This window comes from Xyrauchen texanus, chromosome 25 (assembly GCF_025860055.1).
Source record: "Xyrauchen texanus isolate HMW12.3.18 chromosome 25, RBS_HiC_50CHRs, whole genome shotgun sequence".
Lineage (NCBI taxonomy): Eukaryota > Metazoa > Chordata > Actinopteri > Cypriniformes > Catostomidae > Xyrauchen > Xyrauchen texanus.
Window position 1 is genome coordinate 17,038,839 of NC_068300.1, and position 24,849 is coordinate 17,063,687.

The 24,849-nt window shown below is 37.6% G+C and overlaps 1 protein-coding gene across 5 annotated transcripts in view; it reads left to right on the top strand.

Annotated features, from left to right (window-relative positions):
* Nucleotides 1–511: 511 nt before the first annotated feature.
* Nucleotides 512–24,849, top strand: part of LOC127618388 (ubiquitin conjugation factor E4 B-like) — a 36,154-nt gene continuing 11,816 nt past the window's right edge. The window contains exons 1-16 of one of the 5 annotated variants that reach the window (XM_052090795.1): nucleotides 512–819; nucleotides 3,004–3,223; nucleotides 9,166–9,301; nucleotides 9,843–9,930; nucleotides 10,197–10,344; nucleotides 10,445–10,670; nucleotides 12,215–12,607; nucleotides 14,752–14,856; nucleotides 16,906–17,047; nucleotides 17,330–17,430; nucleotides 17,955–18,069; nucleotides 19,093–19,176; nucleotides 19,349–19,405; nucleotides 19,517–19,633; nucleotides 19,753–19,851; nucleotides 24,485–24,598. In XM_052090795.1, coding sequence (XP_051946755.1) covers nucleotides 796–819; nucleotides 3,004–3,223; nucleotides 9,166–9,301; nucleotides 9,843–9,930; nucleotides 10,197–10,344; nucleotides 10,445–10,670; nucleotides 12,215–12,607; nucleotides 14,752–14,856; nucleotides 16,906–17,047; nucleotides 17,330–17,430; nucleotides 17,955–18,069; nucleotides 19,093–19,176; nucleotides 19,349–19,405; nucleotides 19,517–19,633; nucleotides 19,753–19,851; nucleotides 24,485–24,598 — 2,169 coding nt within the window. In that variant the 5' untranslated portion in view covers nucleotides 512–795. The remainder of the gene's footprint in view (nucleotides 820–3,003; nucleotides 3,224–9,165; nucleotides 9,302–9,842; nucleotides 9,931–10,196; nucleotides 10,345–10,444; nucleotides 10,671–12,214; nucleotides 12,608–14,751; nucleotides 14,857–16,905; nucleotides 17,048–17,329; nucleotides 17,431–17,954; nucleotides 18,070–19,092; nucleotides 19,177–19,348; nucleotides 19,406–19,516; nucleotides 19,634–19,752; nucleotides 19,852–24,484; nucleotides 24,599–24,849) is intronic. The other 4 variants (XM_052090797.1, XM_052090796.1, XM_052090798.1 and 1 more) reach the window with 4 other exon arrangements.

The window sequence follows — 24,849 nt, forward strand, 5'->3', positions numbered from 1 at the left end:
TCAATAGAAATTCCTTTATTGTGCAATAATAAATAATAAAATAATAATAAATTCTTAAAAAAAAAAATCCAATCCACTAAAAGTCATTTATTGTGCCATAAAACTTGGGAAAAAATGTATACTTTGTGTGCTTATTTGGCATTGTAAATTTTTATGTAATGTCTTTTTAATGGGTAAGTTTAATCAACAAATTAATTAAAGTAATAATAAACTCTATATGTATTAAAAAAAAAAAAAAGGGTTATATGACCAATTTCCCTTGCAGCCTGTTAAAATGTATTTATTTATTGGTGTGCATACATGTATGCTGGCCTTTCTTTCATCTTGTCAAAAATGTGAATAGAGTTACTGTCGTATGATGATTAAAGACCATTTAAGATATATAATAGCTTTATAACGTATAATGTTTGCCATTCATTTAACCTAATTAGACTTTGTCCTGAAGTAAACAAGTCTCTCGAGGTCGTCTTAGCAGTGAAATCAGTTTCCTGAACTGCCGCAGCATGGAATGTGTCGAGCTCACGTCACGTGACACCAGATCCAAAATGGCCGCGTCAGTGTTTTGACGAATAATACTTTTGTGTTTGTTTCATTCTTCACATAAATCGAAAATAACACGTAGCGATCGGCAGAAATCATCCGCGCGTGTTTGATGTTTTAATGTAAAGATTTGACTTAGACAATCACGGCTCATTGAAATTGATTTTATGGTTCAGACTATGCACTTTTGGTGTTTATAAGGTGGCTAGCTGACTGGCTAGTAATATATTTAAGCTGAAAATTTAAAGAAAGGCGATGGAGCAGCTCAGTCCTGAAGAGGTAAGACTATTTTTAGACAAGTATGAGTGTTAACCAGTCGAAACATATCAAATGATGGCATGACTGTTGTGTTTTGTGTTCTATGTCTTGTCATTGTCACCTTTTCAATCGCAGTAATGATTGGATTAGCTATCAGAACAGGCTATTCAACAGCACAATAAATCCCGATTAAATTAATTTCACATAGAAATGTAAGATTGAGTTTTGACCATCATTGAGTCTATTTAGCGTTGACATTGACGCGAAACTAATGACAAAAAGAAGGCTATTTCCAGTCAGCTCGTTAGCAAGTGATACATTTACCAACCTGGATCTGACACAAGCCTCGACCATCTGTTTATTTCTTCTTTTAATTCATTTTAATTTCACAGTTAAAATATGATCTAACTCTGTCGTTTTCAGTCGGCTGGTTAAAGAGTAAACAGTTTAAGTGCAAGTTAAAATCTCTTTTGTAAAGCTTTACTTCACTAGGAATCCAAAATGGCTGAAAGGCTGTCGTGTGAAGAAATACAAAAAATTGGATGTGGAATTGAATCAATTAAACATACAAACTGGGTAAAATTTGCCGTTATTGAGATTAAACATGTTAATGGATGTGTTTTGTTAAAGTCTCTGGTTTACAGGCAAATCATACGCAGCAAGCTTTTGTCAGGCGTCAGGATAGTATACGGTATTTGTCATGGAGGGTCCAGTACTTTTTTGCTTACAAGCTTTGGTTTTAACCTTTTAACTTATTTGTTATTGTTTTAATGTAGTAATCTATTTTTAACAGTTATTGATTTGGATTTTAGGTTGGGGGCGTTTATTATTCGACACTGGTTGTGGGGTGACTTGTATTTTTATTTTTTTGTAGGTGAAGACTGAACTGGCTTAAAATAATATTTCTTGTTAAATACAAGTTAAGCTCAATGGACAACATTTGTGGCATAATGTTGATTACCACAAACAATTTTTTTGTGGGTTTAAGGCAGAAATGTAAAGCTCAAAATTTTATAAAATTACTTATATTAATTCTTCTGTTAAAAGCATGTATTATTTAATTGTAAATTTGTTTAAATCATCCTTTTTACAGTAGTTTTGGGGTTTATTGACTACATTGTCATGACAACAAAGTTGTGAAATTGGCTCTTAACTTTACACAGAAAAGGTTAATTAGTTATCACACTAAAATAATATTTACATGCATATTGTTTACGTCTTGTGACTACTTTTGAAATGGACTACTAATAGACTAGTCTTGTGAGTATTTTAACATTTATGGATTAGTCCCATTCACTTCCATTGTATGTACCTCACTGTAACTTCAGTTTTATCAGCCCCCGTAATCATTCTTCCAGTGTTAAAATAAGCATAAAACCATTGTGAGTGTCAATTAATGGATTTCATCCACTTTACCGTCTTCTAAAAGAGCTGGGATGCCATACGTCTTCAAAATAAGTGGCCTTGAACATTTCCATTTTAAGGATTCATAATTTCATTTAGGTTAGTGTACATTGGATATAATTTTTGTTAGCTCACATAAATCTAAAAGTAGTCTATACACAGAGTGGGTCTTATTTGTTTTTCATGTATCTTTCGTAAATTAATTAATACTTAAATTGCACCATTGAATTAAGTGGGACACTTTGCATAAGATTTACAGAGATTTTCTTTCTGCTTGTGTTTCATGATATAGGACCAACGTGAGTTGTAAAACCAGTATGTCTGTGAACTGAGATGCACCATCCTTTGGTTATTCAAACTGGGACTTGCCTTATTGCAATTTTAATAGCATAGCAGACTGAATTGCTAAATAGTCAGTCAGTCATGCATTTATGTCCTTGGCATTTCACTGACAGGATTCGCCATGAAAGCTGAAGCCCTCCATCTACCTTCTCAGCTAAAATGAGTCACTGGACTGTGTAGTGATTTTCCTTCATAGCAGACAATAATAATGCTGCTTTATGACTTTAAAAACATACTGCTGTTTGCATTTAAAGCATATATATATATGTATATATATATATCCCTTAATTGAAGGTGTTTTAGAGAATAGTACGTACTGTAGAATGTAGGATTTTCCTTGGTACTTTTTGTCCTTGTTTTTACCAGCTAAAGGGAAATGAGGCCAGACTGTAAACTATTGCTCATTATTCATCTGTAATTAATCATTGGATTAATCTGTAATTAATCTCTCTTGTTCAGATCCGAAGACGACGACTGGCCCGGTTAGCTGGAGGGCAGACGTCACAGCCCAGCACCCCCCTCAGCACCCCTTTGACCTCCCCACAGAGAGAGACCCCTCCAGGTCCCTTACCAGGGCCCTCTGGGGCCTTATCACATCCTGTCCCGCCAGGTCCATCCCACACTCTGGGACTTAATGCCCAAATTGTTACTCCTGCCACCTCTCCAATGGGAGCCTCAGGTACATTATACGACTCTGTCATTCAGAAAGTGCCATGGACACAAGTCCATCTTTTCTAATACTCCTTACTCATCTACTGGTAATACTCAAAAAGTATCACCTTGAGAGGATTAGTCTGTTTTTTATAAAGACAGAAACTTGTTAACGAGTAGTGCTGATAAAATCAGGTTATAGAGTCGCTTTTTGAAGATGGGGATTTCCTTTGTCTTTGTCTTTTTTTACTTTCGTTTTTACGGCTAAAAAGCTGATTGTTTACTTTAATACACAGCCTTTCAGTTTTGGGGAATTGTTATATCATAAAGCCTTATGGTTATTGTATTGCATAAGACAGGATCAATTTGGATGTCATTTTATGCATAGTAATGGAATACAGCTCAATAACATTCAAGAAAGGGTCATTCTCTGCCAGCCTATTTTAGAAATACAGTATGTTTGTTATCTATGTTTGTGCTAAATGTTGGCAATTTTATGGATACTGAAGCTTCTTGGATGCCAAATGTTAACTGTATCAGTAGACCATTCTAGATTCTTTATTGCAATTTACTGTGACTGTAATCCTGTCTCAGTGTGAAATTTTGTGACCAGTGTAATATTATCAAGGATCTAAGTAACTGTAATCCTGTGTGAATGAAGCTGAACTCACAGTAGAATACTGTTTGTATTCTTGTGATTTTAGCTGCTTTAATCAAGAGCCTTGCTTTAGAGTTTTTTTTTTTTTTATCAGAGTTGGTATCAAGGTAAGCGGTTTTTGCCTGCTGTGCCTTGCTGTGCAGAAAAGTGCACAGTCATACTGGAGGTAGCCTTGCTCAATCTTGGCCAGGGTTTAACCCCGGGCACATAGGCCAGCAAGACTGTTAGCTTTACTTCACTCTCAGATTTGTCTTTATAGATGGCACTCTGTCTTTGTTTGATTTTTTTTTTTTATTTTGTTAGGTCAGTGTGTCATGTTATCTGTGGTTTAGTTCCTTTGCGGTTTTATTTTTACTGTCTAAGGGCCTTTGCTCTATGCCTAGTGACTCTTAAATAAGCTAAAGAACTCCTAGAAATAGTATTTCAGAGCAAATTGAGTTTTATAGGATTTGGATTGGGCTGGATGATACTGATTTCTGGGTTTGATCCCAGTTTACAAGCTTTCAATTAAATATTGATTTATGATATTTACATTATAATGCCCGTTTTGCTTGCAAATGAAAGGAATTCTCTCCCAGCTTATGTTGTTAATTATACAGGGGATCTTCTATCTAGGTACATTAAGAAAATATTAATTTTACATATCATCATTTGTCACATTTTTAGCTTTTTACAATGTACGAATCCATCAGTAAATATTATATTGCATGCATGGTATTATGTTTTATTTATCATTTATTTTATGTACAAGTATTTACATTGAATTGTAGAACACATGCTTAAATCAGTACTGTCTCTTTAAGAAAACCCGTGGTTCTTACCAAATAATTACCAGAGAGAACTCAAATTACTTCTTTACGTCATCCATTCTATTCGTGATTAGAACAGAAAGGGTATTAAAAGAGACATTATCCAGTGACAAATGGATTGTGTGGATCTCGTATTTAGACACATATTACACAGAATGAGTCAAACCAAACTTTAACTCCTCTCACGCAGTGAAAGGATGCTGAACTTCTTTGCAAATATACTACTCATTCATTGGTGAGTAAAATTTGAACATTTACCAGCTAGTGGCAAATCATAGACATACAGCTCTAGAAAAATTTAAGAGACTAGTGGAAAATTATTAGTTTTTCAGTTTTTTCTATTTATTCATACATGGATATGTGTTGAATAAAATTTACATTTTTGTTTTATGCTATAAAGTACTATTTATTCTATATATATAGAACACTTCTATCAAATTCCAAATAAATATATTGTCATTTAGAGCATTTATTTGCAGAAAATGATAACTGGTCAAAATAACAAAAAAGATGTGTTTTCAGACCTTGAGTAATGCAAAGAAAAGTTATTATTCATTTTTAAACAACACAATAAAAATGATTTAACTTAGGAAGTGTTCAGAAATCAATATTTGGTGAAAAAACCCATGCTTCTAGGCATGCTCTCTACCAGTCTTGCACATTGATATTGGCGACTTTATGCCACTCCTGGAGCAAACATTCAACAAGCAACTCTGCTTTGTTTGATGGCTTGTGGCCATCCATCTTCCTCTTGATCACATTCCAGAGGTTTTCAATGGGGTTCAGGTCTGGAGATTGGGCTGGCCATGACAGGGTCTTGATCTGGTGGTCCTCCATCCACACTTTGATTGACCTGTCTGTGTGGCATGGAGCATTGTCCTGCTGGACAAACCAATCCTCAGAGTTGGGGAACATTGTCAGAGCTGACGAAGCAAGTTCTTCCAGGATATCCTTGTATGTGGCTTGATTCATGCGTCCTTCACAAAGACGAATTTGCCCAATTCTAGCCTTGCTGAAGCACCCCCCCCCCAGATCAACACCTATCCATATAGGTAAAGATCGATCTTGGGATTTAAAGATATTTTAATATATTATATCATCAGCAAGTGCTTTGAAAAGCTTACCAGTGACCACATCTGCTCTGTGCTGCCTGCTTCACTGGACCCACAACAGTTTGCTTACAGAAGCAACCACTCCACTGATGATGCCATTACAGTTACAATACACACTGCTCTTTCCCACTTGGAAAAAAGGAACACATATATGAGAGTGCTGTTTGTGGCACTCTCTATAACTCAGCATTCAACACCATAGTGTCCTCCAAGCTTAATGTGAAACTCTGAGCTTAAACAGCTCGCTGTGCAGCTGGATCCTGGACTTTCTGTCAGGCAGACGCCAGGTGGTCAGAATGGGAAGCAACATCTCCTCATCAACACTGGAGACCCGCAGTGCTGTGTTCTCAGTCCACTCCTGTATTGCCTGTACACACATGACTGTGTGGCAACACACAGCTCCAATGCCGCAATCAATTTATCTGATGATACAACGGTGGTGGGTCTGATCACTGACAATGATTTAACAGCCTTTAGAGAGGAGGTGCACACTCTGACAAGCTGGTGTCAGGAGCACAACCTCTGCCTCAACGTCAGTAAGACCAAGAAGCTTGTGGTGGACTTCAGGAGAGAAGACCGAGAACACAGCCCCATCACCATCAATGGAGTACCAGTGGAGAGGGTCAGCAGCTTGAAGTTCCATGGTGTCTCCGATGGTCACTCACATGGTCCAGTCACACAGAGGCCTTTGTAAAGAAGGCTCACCAGTTCCTCCTCTTCCTGAGTTGGCTGAGGAAGTTTGGAATGAACCATCACATCCTCACATGGTTCTACACCAGCACTGAAGAGAGCATCCACACTGACTGTTTCACTACATGGTATGGCAACAGCACCGCCCTCAACCGCAAAGCCCTGCAAAGGGTGGAGCGAAGAGCGAGACACACCATCAGAGGTGAGCTTCCCTCCCTCCAGGACATCTATATCAGGCAGTGTGTGAAAAAAGCTTATAGTATCTTCAGAGACTCCAGCCACACGAGTCATGGGCTGCTCTCACTGCTACCATCATGCAGGCGGTATCGCAGCATCAGGACCCGCACCAGCCGACTTGATGACCGCTTCTTCCTTACTTTTGAACATTTGATCTCTCACGATCTTCAGACATCAGCACTGCACTTTATTAATCTTATTATCTCACACTGGACTGTCATAAATTATATTTCTCTTAACAACACACAGGCAACTGACTATAAACCGATGTCAATACAACAATATACAACCTTACTGTATATATATATATATATATATATATATATATATATATATATATATTATTTTATTGTGTACCCAATATTCTATATTGTTTATTGTATACTGTACACTTGTATATTATTATTTGTATTGTGTTGTATAAATCTGAAGTTTATTGTAAATTGGTATATGTCTCATTACTGCCATGAATGTGATTTTGCTTGGAACTGCACCCAAGACTTTCACCCACTGTTGCACTTGTGTTTATGGTTGAGTGACAATAAAGTGATTTGATTTGATTTTTAATGTAGGTCGCAATGCAATAGAAAATACATATTTTTTTTTTATCCAATCATAGTTTGGATGGTGCTAGTTTGTTTCTTATTTTCCCTTAAATTCACATTTTGTGCTATATTGCTCACTTGAATACAACCTCTTTTGCTTGTTTTCTGCACTCATCATTGTCCTAGTATTCAGAAGAAGCATTCTTGTGCTTAATTAACATGGACCAGACTTGTTGAGCAGAATTACAGAAAATTGGTCTGTGTTGTCATTGGAAACAAATGTATCTTGTTGTGTCCATTTATCACCAATAAAAACAGCCGTTCTAAGTTATTTCTTGTAGCTTCTTTTTGGAACTTGCAGTATTGGGATGCAACCCAATAATCAGACAGAAACCTGGTCCAATACATTCCTTCCTCTACTGTTACAGTGCTTTCTTTAAACATTCTGAGGCTAATTATTTAACTTTTGTGATTTAATTTATCATGTACTGCATGTGAAGAATTACAATATTTGCGGTCTGTAATGCAATTGGTTTTCTTTTAAACATATTTTTGCACACTGAATTGTGATTGATCTGTCTGTCTCGCATCAATTGAACTATTTATTAAGATTGACTGATATTGGATTTTGCAGATACTGATAACTAAGGTGGTGGAAAAGACAGATACATGATTAATCTGCATGAGTGAATGAAATCCCAAATGCAGGTTATTATTCAACCAAAATCCCAATAATAACCAGGAACAATGAAGATTTGGTGCATAATGTTGGACTTTTAACTGCTTTACAAGCCCAAAACACACAAGGGACTAATTTTTAAATGACTGAGACTTGGCTTCATTACAATACACTATATTTAAGTATTTACCAAAATAAGCCTTATATAGCCTGATATTCACCAGATGATGAGTTTTGTATATAAATATATTATACCAGATAAGGTTTAATGAGGAACATTTTGTATGCGCTAATGTGGCATGTTTTAATATAGTCACATTTTTCTTTGCATGCCATCTCTTATAAATAGAACACATAATTATCTAATCAAAAGAACAAAATTTGTATTGAAGGGTAAAAAAAATGCTGAATATTTTCAATGATGAAAGATTTAGATACAGCTCTAGAGGCTGCATTTATACTGTAGAACAAAGCGGTTCTGACTGTAGAATCTTCGAGCACAGAGGAACACAATGGAATAATAATAATAATAAAAAACTATCTACATAGTTTTTTTTTGCAGATAACCTACAGTTCCGAAAAGCAATTATCGGCACTGATTAATCAATAAATGATATATCGGTCTAGCTCTACTATTTATAGCTTTGTTTACACTGAAAAAAACTATAGATATGTTCAGGGGCCGTTCAGACAGCATGCATTCTTGCTTTAAACCCAGACAGAGCTCAAATGAGTTGAACAAAATATATTGTTCCATTGTTTTCAAACTGACATTGATTGGCTGCTCTGCACTGGTTTTCCTTCAGGAAGTGCAAATCTAATTCTTGTACATGTTCTCTGACTGTGTGCTTTGTTTTTGGGTAAACAAAAAGGCCCAGATTTCCACTTTTTAAACAAGGTGTTGCTATTTGTATACATGTACTATTTTGTATATTGAATATTATAAATCAGAAGATTTAGAGAAGCACTGCTAGTTTTGAAGAGTGCTGTGCGAGAGTTGTGATTTTGATGGAAACTCAGTCATTTTAGTTGCATAAGATGAAGTGTTTCTTTGATGGAAAAGTCACGTGCTTTGGCCAAACTTCTACTATGTGGGTTTTTTACCTTGCATAAAATGTTTATGTTTTTCTTAAGCTTGATTGCAGCTTACCCTGTTTTTCCATGATACCAAGTAATCTGAAAGTTCATTCTGAACATGCAGTGCTTATTTGTTTCCTTATGCGTTTTTCCGTTACTATAGGAGTTGCTTACCGCAGCCAGAGCAGTGAAGGGGTCAGCTCTCTCTCCAGCTCTCCATCTAACAGCCTAGAGACACAGTCCCAGTCCCTGTCCCGCTCCCAGAGCATGGACATTGACACGGCATCCTGTGAGAAGAGGTGAGACACAGTGAACCTTTGTCCTCACTGAACTAATCAAAAGATAAAGAGCATGACGTGAGTGCTTTTGTCACATAAGATGGTACTAGAGATTTTGTCTCACTCACAGAATGCCAAATATCTCATTGTAAATATTCTCTCTATTAAAACCGCTCTCTCTGGCACATCTCTCTACTGTTGGATTTTATACGCTCTGGTGCTCTTTCGCACTGCAGTCACAAGCCCAAAAGTCAGCATAAAGATACATATTCAACCAAATTTTAGATTTTGAATTGTCTAACAATGTTTAACAATTTATTTTGTATAAATTATTGTTATTTCAAAAGTAAAAATGCTAAATCTACTCACTCTGATGTCACTCGAATGTTCAGTCTGCTCTTTTTCCATACAGTTAAAGTGAATGGACTACAGCTGTCCAGCTCCAAAATAGGCCATATGTATATAGCTTGGGAGACATTTTATAACATACAATGCTAAAATTGCATAACAATTGAAGATTTGAACTTCTACTTGAACTAGATCTCATCTTTGTGTTTTTCAGCATGTCCCAAGTAGATGTAGACTCAGGAATTGAGAATATGGAGGTGGAAGACAGTGACTGCAGGGAGAAAAGGAACCTGTCTGAAAAGGTAACCAGTTCTGACACTCTACTGAACAAGAAAAATGTAGTGATTCACCAAAGGAACTATCTCGACAAAAATATATTGATCTACACACAGTGCCACAGACTCTTTAAAATGAAATAATATGCCATAAAGGGAGTTGTTAAAATACTAACACCACCTTATATTTTCATCATAATAAGTATACAAATATTTGTGAATATTAATGCTGTGATCTTGGCATTAAAGTGCACAGATCTAAAGACATGTTGCATTTATTCATTGTTGATTAGCAGGACTCCTCATCTAATGCTGACGTCTCTGAAGAGCAGGCTTTGCAGCTCATCTGTAAGATCTTGCGCGTTTCTTGGAAGGAGCATGACCGCGATGTCATATTCCTCCCTTCACTTGCTGCTGAGTTCCAAAAGAGCCCTAAGGATGGTATGGACATAAAGTGAAACGGAGGGTTGAAATATGAAATGTTAGAGAAATCCTCTCTGCTGTCATTCCTATAATTGATTTGCATTTTGCTGTCTTCTAGTTTACTCTGACTTCAAAGACCTGATTGGCCAGATTTTAATGGAGGCTTTAATGATATCCACCCATTCGCGTGACTGTAACCCATTCACCAGTTTGACTGCCACATCTCAGCCTATTACTGCTGCCAGATCCCCTGACCATCACCTGACTCTTGTCCCACCCCCCAACCAGAGCGACAGTCCCATGATGCCCTGCGCAGGTTCATTCGGTGCCAGTTCTCTGTCCAGGCAAGTACAATAGCTGGCATATTTACTAGAAAATGACCAACATTGTTTTTTTATGACACATACTGATTATTAAGTGTCGGATAACCAATATGGATAATGGTTTTAAAACATTGTATTATTTTGCTCTTTTGACACATTAATAACTGAATCATTTGTCTCAACTATCTGAAGGTTAGTGAAACTAATATTACACATAATAAACAAGAAACAACAGTACTTGTTTTACAAGAAAATGCCTGTTTTATTGGCAACATACACCACGTCTTTTTACTTGATCTAACTTAAAAGTCTTTTGGAATCGAAGACTTTATGCAATTTGTTTTCCATTATGTGAGTTCTTCTTTTTGGATACATGTCAAACTTTATTTGTAAACCTGATTAAAATTATCGGTCAAACAGATTATCTGTATATTTCTAATGCTTAAGGCACTTTTCCACTGCACGTTATGGTTCGACTCGCCTCAACTCAACTCGCTTTATTTTTCAGAGTTTGTATTTCCACTGCAGTTTAGTGCCTCCTCAGCATGGGTGGATTATAGGCTGATCGCCATATTTTCACCGCCTCTACTGCCGTGACATCATCTTAAATACGACACAAACTGACCAAAACAATAACGCGGCTACAATCTCATTGTGCTGCATAAAGCAGTTGTTACATGGTGATGTTACACAAGTGTAACAGTTTAATTGGCCTGGTTGTTTTAAAAGCAAGCTTTCAGTAGCCGGTCAACTAAATAAAGTGAAGCTTTCAAGCAGAGTATAGAGCTAACATAACAAAATGTACCATCCTCCATTGAGGCTGAGTCCAGGGCACTCTCCCTCCCATTGCTCGCCAGTTAAGATAGCATCCATTTTGTGTAACCACTTCCACTTTTCCTTGATGGTTCTGTCGTCACAGAGATTTTTTACCTTTTCCCTACACTGTTGTTAGGTCCGGTGGTTGCCGTGTGCGGCCAACAGCTGAGACGCTTCCTGAGAGACTTTTTAGTTTCACTCATTGCTAACGAGTGGACCATCTGCACCTCGTTTATTGACCACGGCGTGGTTTTGCGCACAACCATATATTTTTTCACAATTCGAAAGTCGCGTGAACATGATACTGTTATCGCTGTTGCTAACTTTAAAACTAGCGGGTTGATGTCGCGTGTTGGAAATCCAGTGACGCTGGTAGTGACGATTCTCCCTGACCAATCAGTGATCTGCAGATTTTGACGTCACATTTAGTATCGCCCTGCTCGCTTGGAACCTCGACTGAAGTGGTACTAAAAAAAGTATCAGGTACCAGGTACTATCCACAGTGGAAAACCCCCAAGAAGCGAGCAGAGTTGAGTCGTGTTGTACTGTGCAGTGGAAAAGTCCCATTAGATCAAAGTAATTCTTTATAGGGTACACTCTGGGACCACCTACATACCCTCCCCTTGGTCTCACATCCTTGAATTCATTTCTGTTTAAATTTCCTGCAGTTTTATTTGTTTTCATGTTTCCACTATCATTATTAATGTCTATTTCTGTGTTTTATATTGTTTAATCCCTTTTATTTTCAGTCTGTATGGTTGTAGCCCAAACCCACTAGCTCTCAGCTTTGCCAGAATGAGTGCTCCATCTGTCCCACCACCCACTCCAGCCCCATCTGCAGCCTCCCTTCAAGTTCCCCCCAGTCCTCCAGTTTCTCGCCCTCCCACCAGCCTCCTGTCTCCCTCTTCTTCCGCCCCTCTGCCTATTTCCCAGAGTTACAGGCCCTACTCCCTCAGCTCCTCTATCCCCATTAGCTCCAGCCCCAGATCAACATCTGGTATGCTTACACCCCCTACAACCTCAGGTATGCCCTCTAGCCCCTCCCCCAGACAGCATACCACCCACTCTTCCATGCCCTTCTTACCCGGCTCCCCCAACACTGTTGCGAGACGGACTGCTCTAGCTGCCCAGATGCCCTCTAGGTACATTTTCATACTGTTAGATGTGAAGTTTTATAGACTAACATAAGCTATCATTAAAAAAAAAAAGTAAATCTAGAAATTACTCTGAACTTGCATGCCTCAAGTTACACCATCTAAAGGCATTGCATGTAAGTAAATGAATATCTAATTTCATTGCAATTTTAAACTTGAAACTTTTATTTGGATTAATACACAAGTGCTCACCTAAACATGTACAGGTCACATTTCATCCCAAAATTAAAATCACGAAGCCTTTTTTAGGTCTTTTAAGATTTTCTGCATTGTGACATTATTTTCATGACAATTAAAGGGTATTACCCACCAAATTGTCTTTAATATAATATGTCCAGGTGTTTAAAGCTACACTATGTAACTTTTGGCCCTCTTGCGATTGATACAAAAAAATGCTAGTTACTTTCAGAGGAACACTTTACTTCAGTTGTGATTCGGCACTGTTCTTCAGGTGGATGAATCTCATGGTTTGAAGTCTCTGAGATTACCTAGTCATGACGAGGTATTTTCATGTTGATATATTGCTTATACTTTTTTAAGCAAATAACATAATATTACTTAATTTGAGAAGATAAACAACACCCTTAATTATATATTTATATGATTATTAGTATTTGATCCAATACACATTAATTGTATTGTATTACACATATCAATTTAAAAGATGAAACTCATGAAATGGCTGATATGAATTAAATTGAAGACACTTTGTTTATATTATAACCTACAACCTCAGTGGACAATGCAAGTGAACTGTCATACCACAATAGTAGGTCTATGCACTGCAAACAATAAAAATGCAAAACGAGGATTCAATAATCATGAAATACTTGAATGAAAATGACAATGATACAACAATTATACATTTTTAATTGTTTATTTGTAAGTAAAGTTACAACTGAGAGATGGTTGCATGCCAAGCAAATTTATAAACATTACTGTGCTGAAATTGGTACATTATAAACAACTTGTGATGAGTATACATTTACCACCTTTACCTATAATGGCTTTTAGATCTGTTTAAATGGGCTGCTAAAAGGATAAATAATAAATAAATGCTCAAAAAGACCTTATTGGCTTATGCTTGCTGCAATATTTATACCATTAGGTCTTCGCCAGGCAGAAAATAATATTTTTTTATGTTAAAAGTACAATTAAAGTGACAACAACTTGTGCATTTCTGTAAAAAAAATAGTCTTAGAAAACAACGGCACACACTAAGAGAGACACAATTTGGGAATCTCGAAATTGCAGCAATTTTATAAAATACTCTGAATTCATGAATATTAGTCTAAACGTGTAACAGTAACTTCACCAGAGAGAAAAACCCAAAAATAAACTAGACTTATAAACATATTGAGATCGATACATGAGTAATGTTCAATTCATTAAAGCATGACAAACAATGTAAGTTTCAAAAACCCTACCAGAAAACATATCAAAGCATCATAGCAGGTAATGATCTTCGCCATTTTCACTCCGCTGCTGTCCTGATTCCTGAAATAGTGACTGGATTGACTAAACAGCTGTTGCACTTGCTTCCCACAACAAAGCTGGACCTTCTTTCTGAGCTTACGGATATGGCGTAAACACGCAAGGATAAATGACACGTGCTTACGATTTCGTGCCAAACTCAACCTGATGGCTCAAAATAAAAATCATTATTAAGACAAGAACATTTCTTTTTTTTTTTTGTACTCTATAATTAACTTTTGTTAGTTGTAACCAAAAAAGTTATTTTTTATTGAAATCGGAATAAAGTCAGTTCAACAAATACTACCATGATGTGTAAAAACTTTACAAATGTGCTTAATTGTCATAAAAATAGTGTGACAATACAAGAAATCATATTTGTCCTTAGAACAGGCTTCATTTACTAATATTTGATTTTTGGCGGTGAAATATGACATGTTCTTGATAAGGTTTGTACGATTTACACACTTCATTCAAAGGGAAGTAAATATCAGTTAAATGTAGACAAAACTAATTGTAATTAATTCATTGAATGTTCCAATTGTTTCCTCTACTGTATGTTTCCTTCATCCCTTCTAGTCTTCATGTTATCACTCCATCTTTTTAATCTGCTTTCATTCACACACTTCCTTCTTTTCATTACACTGCAACCACACCAGTCCATTCTCCCTCCTCTTCTTCAGCCTGTCCAACATGTCTCAGGACAGCAGTGATGAAGAACTAGAGGAAGAGGAGGAATTTTCTGGGGTTCAATTTGGGTCCAGGTACCAGTGTCAACGTGTGTTGCATGCTTCAGCGTGCTGCCTGGCAACTAACAGCAGCCCTCCGTGTCTACAGCAAAGGGCAATGAATAAAAATAAAGTGTTTGATGGGTGGAGTTTGAATGTCATGTAAACCATGTTCATGTATTAACATCAAAAACTGCTTTTACTTGCACAGGAATATTCCAATATTAATCAGAATTTGGGCATATTCCAATTGTTTTAACATTGTGCAAACGCATTGGTCTCATTGTCATAACCAGATTAAGCCAATATTCTTATTTCTATAAATCCAAACAGTGTGCCTCGCATATGCCTGCATTGATAAAAAAAATGTGGGTCTTATTTAACACCCTATTCAGAATATTCCCTGTTCTTAAAAGGCTAGATGCAGTGCAACAAATAAAACAAAGCACGGTTCTTAAGATGCGTTTTTAAAAGTTTTTTTTATACGGTGCTCCTTGGTGAGATACTAAAAAAACAGAGAGAGATGCGGTTCAGTGGTCACTGATTACTTTTACATGGACACCAGAAAGCAGCATTCCAGTTTGCATGCGCTGTATAAGTGGCGTACTCCCGTATACATGCGGCTCACTCAGTAAGCAGCTTTTTCCACAGCAACGTAATTTCTCTGTGTCACTTGTGTAAATAACAAACATGGCATCTGAGGACATTGCTATTTTATTTCCTGTTACTTAGCTTTATTTCCAGATATTCCAGAGTTGTTGGTGTTTTTATTTCCTTAACTTTCTATCATGACACAGTGGAATGTGCTGCAATAGTAGGGTTTCCCTTTTACATAAAACTCCAGGATTCCCCCAGTGTATGAGCGCATATACGCTAACACGAGGGACAGTTGATATTTTATCTTGGTGTGTATAAATGGGTATTGTTTTTAGTGTATATGCTTTTCCCACTATTCCCAAAAATGTTGAATTTTTTTCCGCTTTGTTGACTTTTTGTGCCTGTATATCTCCATCATATGACGTTTGTATCTGGCCTGTTCACGCACATGCTCACTCCTCAAAAAACCTGTTAGAATGTGTTTACATGACCACATTAAGCAGTGTTTGCCAGGAGAAACCTAGATGTGTTGAACCGCTTTCTCTTAATTCCTTAAGCGGTGCAAGGAAATTGCCTTTCTTGTTTACATGACATTTCAGAATGCTGCTTTCTGCAAAAATCCTAGAATCAACCGTTTTCTTTAGTGTAAGTTACATGTTTGACCATGTAAATATGGTCAAAGATGTCAGTCTAAAGCAAGTTTGCTAAGAAAAACGAGTAGAAAACAGACACAAAAATGCATTGTGTAAATGTTTTTAGAATATTCTTATTAGATGTGTAAAGGAATATTAAAGTATTTGAAATATTCCAAGCTTTGACGCATTTAAAGAACTTTTCCAGAATAAGTCAATGAATGAAGAGAGAGACAAAATCAGTGTTTCTATCCAATTTCTGCTGAAATAGCTTTGCTGTCAGATTAAATCTTGTCAATTATATCAGGATTTTCAGAGACTCATTCAGCTTGCAGCAGAAATATGATCCAGCTGACCTTTAAATTCCCATGCAGGACATGTGTGTGACTGGATAAAGGTGTTGTTTGAATACATTGTGTCAAGTGTTTAGATAATGCTGGTAATAAAGGTTTGCTAGCTGACTTTATAACAGAACTAATAAGAGAGCCACAGGCCTGCTGTGGAGTGTTTACTCACCCTAGAATCCACTAATGCAAGCTTCTCATGACCCAACACCTTCAGGGGGAACTGAAATCTGAATATCTGTATGTATTCTGAATAGGGGTGTTTTTGCCAGCTAAAAGATTTGGGATATTTTTAAGGTATCGGCACAGCCACAATTCTGATGGCTTGAATGTTCTATAGTATGAATGATGAGAACTTAGTGGCTAAAGAAAAATTGTGAAATGACTTTTCACTGGGTAGGTAAAGCCACATGGTTCTGTTAAGTTACACTTTTTTTCCCCTCAGAAGCATGATCCAAGTCCCGTATTGAGAGGGGTGTTTATTTGACACAAAATTCTCTCTCTTTTCATAGCCTGGGAGCATCTGGAGGGGGGATGGCCAGTTACTCCGGTAGTGACCGCTTTACCATAGAGTCCTGTAAAGAGACTGAGATGCTCAACTACCTCATCGAGCGCTTTGACAGTGTGGGCATGGAGGAGAGGAAGGCCCCAAAGGTAGCTGCTGATAGACCTTCATTTTGCACTTATTTCTTATCTCCAATTTAAATCCCAAAGTCTCATCTATTTCATGTAAAGCAATTATAATTGTATTCCTGCATAACTAGAATTACAAGAAAATAATGCATTATAAAAGAGTTTATGCAGACACAATTGTCACTAGGTCAGAGGAGGGTGTGAGTGTCAAGCCTGTGGAAATGAAAGAAAAATCTCTTATCAAGCCTAGGGGAATTCCCTCTTCAGCATGGCTTTCTTCTCAATCTCTCCATACTGTTTCAGATGTGCAGTCAACCAGTTGTTAGTCAGCTGCTAAGCAACATACGTTCCCAGTGTATTTCCCATGCTGCACTAGTGCTCCAAGGGGCCCTCACACATCCCAGGTCAGTAACAGCTAACTTCAATGCAAGTCTTTAGAGCGTTTTCATACTAGAGCTCTTGGTGTGGACCTGAATTAATTTTACATCAGAGTGTAATTTGTTTGCTTGGTGTGAAAGCTCGAAAAGATCCACACCCAAGTCTATTTGAATAAATGGGTCACGTGAGGGTGGTTTGCAATTGGTTTAGAAGCAGTCTGACATAAATTGCTAAAGTGAACCGCTATTGATGATGTAGCGACTCATAAAGTATAATGCATTTATCATGGCAGTTTATCTCCACATATGTTGCCTTCTGCAAGCAGCTTGCATTCTTTCTTTCTCTTTCAGCTTGCACTGTTCTTGGCGTGTTTAGTTTTGGTAGTAAAATTTATTTTGGTAAAACAAAAATTTAAGTTGTGATACCTTTTCCTGAGTCGTTACCTAGCTACAGGGTTTGTTGCATGATGCATGTCTTATGATTGTAAATACACAAGTTTACTATATTTTGAATGAGACACCCCCATCTCTCTCTTTTGCCTAAAAAAAAGAGCACCTCTGCAGCCTTCCCTGCTGGTTCCTTACATGCTGTGCCGGAACCTTCCATATGGCTTCATCCAGGAGTTGGTGCGCATGACACACCAGGAGGAGGAGGTGTTTAAACAGGTGGGAGTTGCAGCAGAATTTGGAAACAGTTTGCATGCTGTGACACTGTATATTTGAAGATCAAGAGGGCTCTAGTGTTGATGCATGTTGCATTCACAGTGATATTAAATGTATTTTGGAATGTCTCATGTTTTGTAGTTTGTAAAGACAGCTCTATGAAATCTTTATTTAATCTTTATTCATTTCAGAGTAATAAGTTTGTTTGGTTTTAAATACTTAATATGTTTTTATCTTTCAAAATGAAGACAAACATTTTAAGACACTCCCTGGTTGTCAAAGTGGAACATGACCATAGTTAAAGGGATCTCTCATTGACTCTCCCCCATGCCATCCCAGATGTGTATGATTTTTTTTGTTCTGCTGAACACAAAGATTTTAAGAAAAATATTCAGCTCTGTGGGTCCATACATTGCAAATGAATGGTGACCAGACCTTTCAAGGTCCAAAAATCACATAAACGCAGTTATTTGACATGTCTTCTGAAGCAACGCAATCACTTCGGGTGAGAAACAGATCAATATTTCAATAATTTTTTTACTCGAAATCTCCACTTTCACTTTCAGAAAGTGATCGGTTTCTCACCCACACCTATTATATAGCTTCTGAAGACAGATTTAACCACTGGATTCATATAGATTACTTTTATGCTGCCTTAATGTGATTTTTGGAGCTTGAAATGTCTGATCACCATTCACTTGCATTGTATGGACGTACTGAACTGAAATATTCTTAAAAAAAAAATCTTTGTGTTCAGCAGAAGAAAGACACCTGTGCAAACTTGTGTGGAACTGACTTCATATATCCACTAAAAATCACCTTGGGACCAGTTGGTTCAAATTTATCTAGAAAATGTCTAAGAAAAGTTAAGTTAGTTCTGAGAAATGTGAATTTAGATCTATCTGCTTGTATTAGAAATTAGCTAATTTTAGACCTGTTAAGGAATTGTCTGGTTTGTTAGATGCATAGTGGTGGGTATATCCCAAAACCACCGTCACACTATGATCATTATTGTTGTTCTTTCAGATCTTCATACCCATTCTTCAAGGGCTCGCTCTAGCTGTAAAAGAATGTTCCTTTGAAAGTGATAACTTCAAGTTTCCTTTAATGGTAAGAGACGGCTCTTCTATTAAAAGCATTACAAGACTGTCTTAGCAGGCATGTTAGGACAAAACACAGTCCCTTGATTTATGTCTAAATGATGTTAGGCACCTTTGACTTAGTCCGATATACTGCATCTGTGAAAGAATCATGTTCATGTCTATGACCGATTGTTTTCCAGGCTTTATCTGAGCTTTGTGAAATCAAGTTTGGGAAGACTCACCCTGTATGCAGTTTGGTAGGTTTTTTAAGCAGCTTGTAAATTCAAGTCATTCAGGTTATCCAGTTCACAGTTAATATTCTTAAATTACACTTCTATTCATCTGTGCCTGTCTGTGTGTATTTTAAGATGACCTCTCTGCCATTGTGGTGTCCTGACCCTCTGAGTCCCGGGACAGGAAGAGAAATTCAAAGACTCTCCTTCCTTGGAGCCTTCTTCAGTCTGTCTGTGTTTGCAGAGGATGACGTATGTCATTTTGTTCGGTGTATAAAACAAATATGACAGACTTAAACGTGATATGGCATTAATTAATGATTATCTGGGAGAAAGTGGTTTATTTTTATGTTTGTTCTGCTGTTCTATAGACAAAAGTGGGAGACAAGCACTTCTCTGGCCCTGCCATTACTGTGGAGAACACTCGTGTGGTCAGTCAGTCATTGCAGCACTATCTGGAGTCTGCAAGGGTGAGGCCTCCATTGTATCATATATTTTTAATGAGCTGCTCCAATCAGTTGGGGGAATATTCCTTTAATAAGGCCCTTTCCCACTACAGAAACTTAAGCCCGGTTTAGGTACTTTTACTCAACCACTATTTTTCGTCATTTTTGCACATGAGGAGCTATAGTCCCTTTCCCACCTACAGTCTTGGTACTTTTCCTTTAGTAACTTACTAGATGAGAACTCTTACGAGGAAAGGAGTAACCTTGGAGACTTTTCCTCTTTTGCAATCTGACTCACAAAAGTACCCTCGTAGTGACGTCATCTATCGATAATTTTTCTTGTGACATTATTTGCATGTGTGATTCAATAGCAACAACACCGAAATAAACAACACCGACAGAGGACGCCGGGATCGGAGTAACACTTTTGTTAGGGCTGTTTTACAAAAGGTTTGGCTGCATTCAAAAGCTTAGGCAGCTGCTTAATCAGTTACAAACGACAGCGTTTTTGGATGAATGGAACTCTAAATGAAACTGGTCTCTAAACAGTTTAAAAATCACCTTATTTTGTTTTACCTCCTTATACTGCCCCCTGAAGGCAGCATTTTCCCATTTTCGGATGCAGTCAGTGTCTTTAGGATATAGTTTAAACTGGGCACGAGAGCCGTGCATGTGAAGTTCCATGCAGCTTTAGCTGCAGTGAGAGGAGAGGGGAGGTGGTCAGACTACTTGAATGCACTATAAACCTATTTATCAATAGGATATTTTACAATAAAGGATTTTATGATTCAACATATATTACTGTACTGAAATACTCACTCATTGTTTGACTTAAAAAATACGTCTTGATGCAAGTTACCATACAGTAACAGACACACAATACTTTCCTCATGTAAACTAGATTTCATGACGGTTTAGTATATAATAGAGTTCAATCTCCCACTCTCGAGTGTGTCATAGGTTTTTGACCAATCACAGGCTGCAGCACCTCCCACAGTCTCTCACAGTCCATTTAGACCCTCAAAGTACCTACTCCAGAGTAGGAGCAAAAAAAAAAAAAACCAGTTCAGAGGAACTAGTTCCTTAGGTGCAAATACGAAAAAAAAGCACTTGTCCCGGGGAAAAGTACCGTAATTTCCGGACTATAAGCTGCAACTTTTTTCCCACGCCTTGAACCTCGCGGCTTATACAATGACGTGGCTAATATATGGATTTTTCCCGCTTTCAAATTTTATAAAAAAAAAAAAACAAACATTCTGTGACGTGCTCAGTTTTTTGGCGGCGTGAAGCTTTCATTAGACCAATGAAATTGCCGAACGGGTTAAGGTCAAAACAACTTATTTTGTTTACTGTTCAGATTAAACTTCCCATCATTCTGATTACGGTAGTAATTTTCTCACCCTCACCATGGCAAAGACATGGAGAAACGCATATGATGCTGCTTTCAAGTTGAAGGCGAGTGTTCTGGCTGCTGCACGGGAGCTTGGTCTTAATGAGTCGATGATAAGACGCTGGAAACAGCAGCGTGAGGAATTGACTCAGTGCAAAAAGACAACTAAATCTGAGGCTATACTCCGACACCGAAGGAGATGACTTCAGTGGTTTCAGTGCACAGGACGAGGAAGATAGTGACCAATGACTTTCTTGGTAGGCTACTATTTACTGCAAATGTTTTATTACAAGCCGTGTGTGGCAGCGGGCGTGGTCAAGCGCCCGTCCGGAGAGAAAATCTGTAAGGCGCTTACACCTGCGCTAAATTATGTCTAACACCGGTGTCTAATTTCAAGTGCCCTGCTTCACGTGTCTCTTGGGAAAACTGTCACACGGGCACCAGTGTGACAGTTTTCAGCAGAGCACTTGATGTTCCAGGTAAGGCTTTTAATGGCCACAGCAATGTTTACAATCAATTTTATAAAGTTTCTCAATTCTTCTATGCGCCAACACTAGACTGACGTGTGTCACTTTCTCAGCTCTGTGGCTGCTGCCTTTTATGCCGCTCTCCCCATGCTTACTGAAATTAGACACCGGTGTTAGACATAATTTAGCTCAGGTGTAAGCGCCTTACCGCTTTTCTCTCCGGATGGGCGCTTGACCACGCCCGCTGCCACACCGTGTTTCGTTAAAGCCTGAGTAAAGTTCATTTGTTTCAATGTACGGTAGGCACCTGCGCTTATAGACAGGTGCGGCTTATTTATGTTCAAAATAATATTTTATTTAAAAATCAGTGGGTGCGGCTTATATTCAGGTGCGCTCAATAGTCCGGAAATTACGGTACCTAAAACAGGCTTAAGTAACTTCAGTTGGAAAGGGCCTATTGACTTAATTAGCTCCTACTCCGGATTGGGTAATTTTTTGCCCATTTCTCACATACAGTCCTGGTACTACCCACTTAAACTTTCTAGATGAATGGCACACTCAACCTAAGTATACATTTGAAAATGGCGTTTTCATTTTCAAAATTCTCTCAGTCCACAGTCCACACATCCGTTTTCAAGCATTTTCCAAAAGTTGATCATCTACAATAAAATGTATGAAAACCCTTAAATCCCCTTACAGTACATGCAAAAAATATGCGTTCCATGTACGATCTGGAACAATTTCCCTTGTGTGCCATTGCCAGACAGCTTCCTGCTGCTTTTGAAGGAATGCAATGTGTAGGTTGTACAAATCTTTCAAAGTGAACAGGAACAACAACGGTGCTACAATGATTGTTTTGGGTTGAATGTATCACATGACCACGTCACATGACCACAAATACGTAATCAGTATCTCCATTTCACCTGTCCACATTAAAACGTAGGGATGGGCGATACCAATTATTTTGTTTTCGATCCGATACCAATAATTTCAAGTCAAATATCGTCGATACCGATACTTCTATTTTTGTCATCATTCAAGTCATAATTATAAATTATTTAACAGTTTACCTAACAGTGCCCTAGCAACTGCATAGCAACGTGCTTAAAAAAAGCATTAGCAACCAAATAAGAAATCGCATGCTCATTTAATTCTGGCCCCACTCATTTAATCTTTACCTTTTTTCACCAAGTAGACAATTTTGACATTTTTGGTTGATGCATTTTTTCTAAAGAGTCATAGCTAAAACTAATAATTTTCTATTTTCAAAAAACAAATTTATTCAATAAAATATTTTTTTTATTATGCTCATAGACTATTAAAAAACAAACAAACAAATATGCAACAATTATTAGGTAGTATGTTGCAATATGGAATTTATTACTTGTGTTTGTGTGGGTCTCCATAAAATTACTTAATTTTGCAATTGTTCATGAAAAAGATCACTTCCCTATTAGGCTGGGCAATATGTTAAAACAATATTTTAATGATAATCGCCTTAAAAAATATCATGATATACGATTATATCATCAACCCCCCTGTCGAGGGGCGGTGAATATTTTTGCTTAATTGATTTTCCTTTAAGAATTAAATGCATTTATTGAAACACAAAAAATCTTATTTAACCACCTCCCCAAATCCAAACATTTACTGTCTCCAATGGCTCCATTTGCAATCACGCAAGCATCCGTCAACGATAACAGGTCAAAAAATGTCTTATAGCCTACAAATTAAGAAGTAAAGACAATTATAATTATAAAGATAATAATAATTCAGCTGCTCCTGTTAGGGGTCACCACAGTGGACCATCCGTGATCCGCATATTTGACTTGGCACAGGTTTTATGCCAGATGCCCTTCCTGACACAACACCCAGTGGCTGGGGGACTGCAAAGATGATGATTGATGATAATAATAATAATAATCTTAATAAATAAGCCTAATGGTGCGTTCACATACAACGTCGGGAAAAAATGTCGCCTTGCATTGCTCGCGTGAGTTTGACCGCTGGATTAAATTTGTGTTTAAACTCGTGCGAGTAACACAAACCCGCGAGTATTCCCCTTCGCTTCTGGAAAAGGACAGGAGGAGGGGCATTTACGACAACTTACCTTTCCGCTATCAACCATGGCTGATATCACAACGATTGCTGCTCTGTATCTGTTGTGGAAGTCCCAGATACGTTGACATTGTGTCATACAATTCCGGTTGCCCACACACCGCTACCACCCTCTTAGAAAATGCTTATAACCATTAAGATCAATAGTTATTGGGAAACAAGGCCCAGAGCTTTATGAATGTGCGTTTCTTTCATTGCACTTGTGAACAGCAGAGCTCACTGAGCAGATATCAAATCAGACACGCATCGCGGCTTTTCTTTTGTCTGTTCTTGAAAATATAATCACATGTTACATCAAATGTGCGTCTTTGTGTCTAATTTATTGTCATATATCACTCCAAGAAGTCTTACAGGTCACCTTCCACAGTATCGGTTGCATCAAAAAAATTACCCACCACTGCGCATGAAAAATCTGCATTTGGCGGGTGTTAATTTCAAACATTGTTCACCAGGAGTAGGAATAGACAATTTGTGAGAAAAGAAATCAAAACAATGTCATTGACTGCAATCGCACCACACTTTCTGCAGGAAAATTATCTCTAGAAAGTTTTAAACCTGGCGAGCCACTTGATTTTCAACAAAGAGCCACTTGTGACTCGTGAGCCATAGGTTCCCGACCCCTTCTCTAAACTGTTCAAATATATCATTTGTAATGCTTTGTGTATTGGTGTTGGTTTGTTAGGGAGATCTATTTAAAATCTTGCACAACATCTTGCTAAATGGAGAGACAAGGGAAGCGGCTCTGAGCTACATGGCAGCTCTGGTGAATCGTAATGTGAAGAAGGCTCAGATGCAGGTATGTTGCTCACACCTTTTTGTAAGTCTGGGCATGTGTGGGTGTTTTTTTTAAAGAGTGCTAAACTGCTAAATGCTGTTGAGAAAGCTGATATTAAGTCGTTGCAAATGGTTCTTGTAAGGTCTATTGTTTTTTTTTTGTTGTTACGATAGTACAATTTCCATCTGTTTTGTATAATTTTGTGTCTGCATAACTTGGTCTACGAGGCATAAATACTTAGGAAGTTACTATCATAGATCTTTCTGTTTGTT